The following is a 2,879-nucleotide window of genomic DNA, read 5'->3' on the forward strand; positions in this document are numbered from 1 at the left end:
TGTTCTAGTAGAGTAATTTACACACACATGCTCACACTCGTGAGTTAGCCAGAAAGTGGAGCTGAGTTATGTTCAGTCACAAAGAAAGACATTGTAATGGGTTCTTCTTTTGGATTGTTTCAGTAAACCTATTTTTTGTAGCATATTGCATGGTGTGGCTTCTGTTTTTTTCTTCTTTTGACTAATTGTTACAATTTACCCCAGTATGTGTTACATCCTACCCCAGCAGTGGGGTAGATTGTAACAAAGGCACTCCATGTATTTCACATCAACTTATATGGGGTGTGATATTCTTGCAGAGGTTTCAATGGGTGCCTTTTGCAGTACACAAATGTGGGTACATTGTATAAATGTTTGAATACTCTAGTTTGAAAACTCTGTGAGTTACAGATGCTGAAGCAAAAAGTGATACAACCATACCCGGTCTCCCCCTACCTCATTAATCAGATCTGTCAAACTGTAGAGAGGGGCATTTTGCTAAATATATGCACCATATATCATTCATTATAAATTTGACTGTTCTTCAATGTTTATTTTATGTTTGAATAAATCCATCAAGTTTTTATGACAGCCACCATTATGTTTATATTTAAAAAAATGAATTGAAGTAGAAATATTATTATGTAATTGTAACTTTATTATTTTAAAAAAACTTCATTAAGTGTAATTTTAACAAATCAGTCAATTTTAACCTTCAATATTATAGTAATGTAGTACCAACTGACTCTCGTGTATATTTTACAACATTAGTTGAGAGATTTTTTTTTCCTTGAGAAAATTTGGCATGTACTATACCTGATATATATCCAAAATAATCTATATTGAATCGAATCGCAAGCTTGTGAATGAGAATCGAATCGAATCGTGAAATTTGTGTCAAAACCCAGCCCTAAGAGTTAGTGTTCATAATCTTATCTGAGACGAGAGCAAATTAAATGAGGGTACCACACACACACACACACACACACACGTATTTCATAAGAGCAGATCAGTCTCTGATACACGTAGCATTTTATCTTAGCTGTCAGCTAGATTTCCAAACACCCACACACCTGCAGAGCCCTTGCAGGTGAGCTAGCAGAGAGAGAGGAGCTGAATGACAGATGCGTGTGGTGGGTTTTTCTATGTTCGTGCGAGACAGTTCAGCAAAAATATTTGCGGTATCTCAGCTGTAGAGATCAGCAAAAAAGACAAGTCTTGCCATGAAGCCTCTCACTCTCTTCCTCTCTCTCTTTCTCTCTGTCTCAAGGATCATCTGGATAAGGCAATTGAGTTGAAACCTGAAGATCCTCTGTCATATTACTTGCTGGGCCGCTGGTGTTATGCTGTGAGTGACAGAGCATTTAATATTAGTGTGTTTGGGGAAATTCATGACATTGTGTTAGTTAAAGCCTGAATCAGGGTTCCCACGTTAAAAAAAAGCCTGGTAAAATCAGGGAAATGTATTTATTTTTTCTCTTTCAAAACTTAGGAAAAAAAATAATCATTTTAATTAATGGAACCGAATATAGAGAATATATACTAGTAAAGTTTGGGTTTGAAAAGATTTTTTAATCTCTTATGATCACCAAGACTGCATTTATTTGATCATATGTACAGTAAAAACAGAAATATTGTGAAATGTTATTACAATTTAAAATAACTGTTTTCTATTTCAATATATTTTAAAATGTAATTAATTTGAAAAAAGTCTTAGTCCAGTCTTCAGTGTCACATGATCCTTCAGAAATCATTCTAATATGCTGATTTGCTGCTCAATGAACATTATCAATGTTGAAAACAGTTGAACTTCTTAATATTCCTTGGTGAATAGAACGTTCAAAAGAATGGCATTATTTTAAATCTTTTGTAACATTATAAATCAATTTAATGTATCCTTGCTGAATAAAAGTACAGATTTCTTTAAAAAAAAAAAGTTTTGAACAATAGCATGCATATTTATTGTGAGTGCAGTCTGTTTAAATAAATAAAATACAATAAAAGTCTTGGAAATTCATTGGTCAAAAATGTGTAAACCCTGACTAAATGAGTGCTGCAAAAATATTGTTTTTAATTCTATCTATATATATATATATACTTTTGCTTGAGGTCTTGACTATTTTATTAAGGAACTTAATATTAATAATAAAAAATGACATTCGGTATTTTGCTGGCTCTTTTCCAAACCAAGTGAGCTGCCTTGCTTACTACCACCTACATATGGTGCTTTTCCACTGCATGGTACGGCACGGTACGGCTCGGTGGAAAAGCGCCAATAGACCTTCCAAAGCAGCATATATTAAGCATTAACCAATATGGAATGTTCTACTTGTAAAAAAATAAAAATCAAATAAATGCCATTAAAAAAATAATTTTAAAAAAAGTATGGTTTTCACAAAAAATATTAAACAGCATATCAACATCGATAATAATATGAAATGTTTTACCAGGTATTTTAAATTGTTATTATATTTCACAATATTTCAGGTTTTGCTGTATTTTTGCTTGTTGAGCATAACTGAATTAAGTGTTAAAGGAGACATATTATGCCCCTTTTTACAATATGTAATATAAGACTCTGGTGTCCCCAGAATGTGTCTGTGTAGTTTCAGCTCAAAGTACTCCACAGATCATTTATTATATCATTTTGAAAATGCCTATTTTGAGTGGAAGCAGAAACACACCGTTTTTCGTGCCGGTCTCTTTAAATGCAAATGAGCTTCTGCTCCCCGCCCCCTTTTCCTGAAGTGTTAGGTTAGGGTTAGGGTTGAACTCTAACCCTAACCTTAACCCTAACCCTAACCCTAGCTGCGCCTTTACAGCTCGTATCTGCTAAAAACATCTGTTTTGGTTCTGATTATCATGTTTATCGCGCTGAAATCATGCGTTTTAAACCATAT

At 33.6% G+C, this 2,879-nt stretch overlaps 1 protein-coding gene across 1 annotated transcript in view; it reads left to right on the forward strand.

Moving 5' to 3' along the window:
* LOC107719222 (regulator of microtubule dynamics protein 2-like) overlaps positions 1–1,396 on the forward strand; it is a 33,329-nt gene extending 31,933 nt beyond the window's left edge. The window contains exon 8 of the mRNA XM_016526597.1: positions 1,250–1,396. Coding sequence (XP_016382083.1) covers positions 1,250–1,396 — 147 coding nt within the window. The remainder of the gene's footprint in view (positions 1–1,249) is intronic.
* The last annotated feature ends 1,483 nt before the right edge of the window (positions 1,397–2,879 follow it).

This window comes from Sinocyclocheilus rhinocerous, unplaced genomic scaffold (genome assembly GCF_001515625.1).
Source record: "Sinocyclocheilus rhinocerous isolate Xijiao unplaced genomic scaffold, SAMN03320098_v1.1 scaffold513, whole genome shotgun sequence".
NCBI lineage: Eukaryota > Metazoa > Chordata > Actinopteri > Cypriniformes > Cyprinidae > Sinocyclocheilus > Sinocyclocheilus rhinocerous.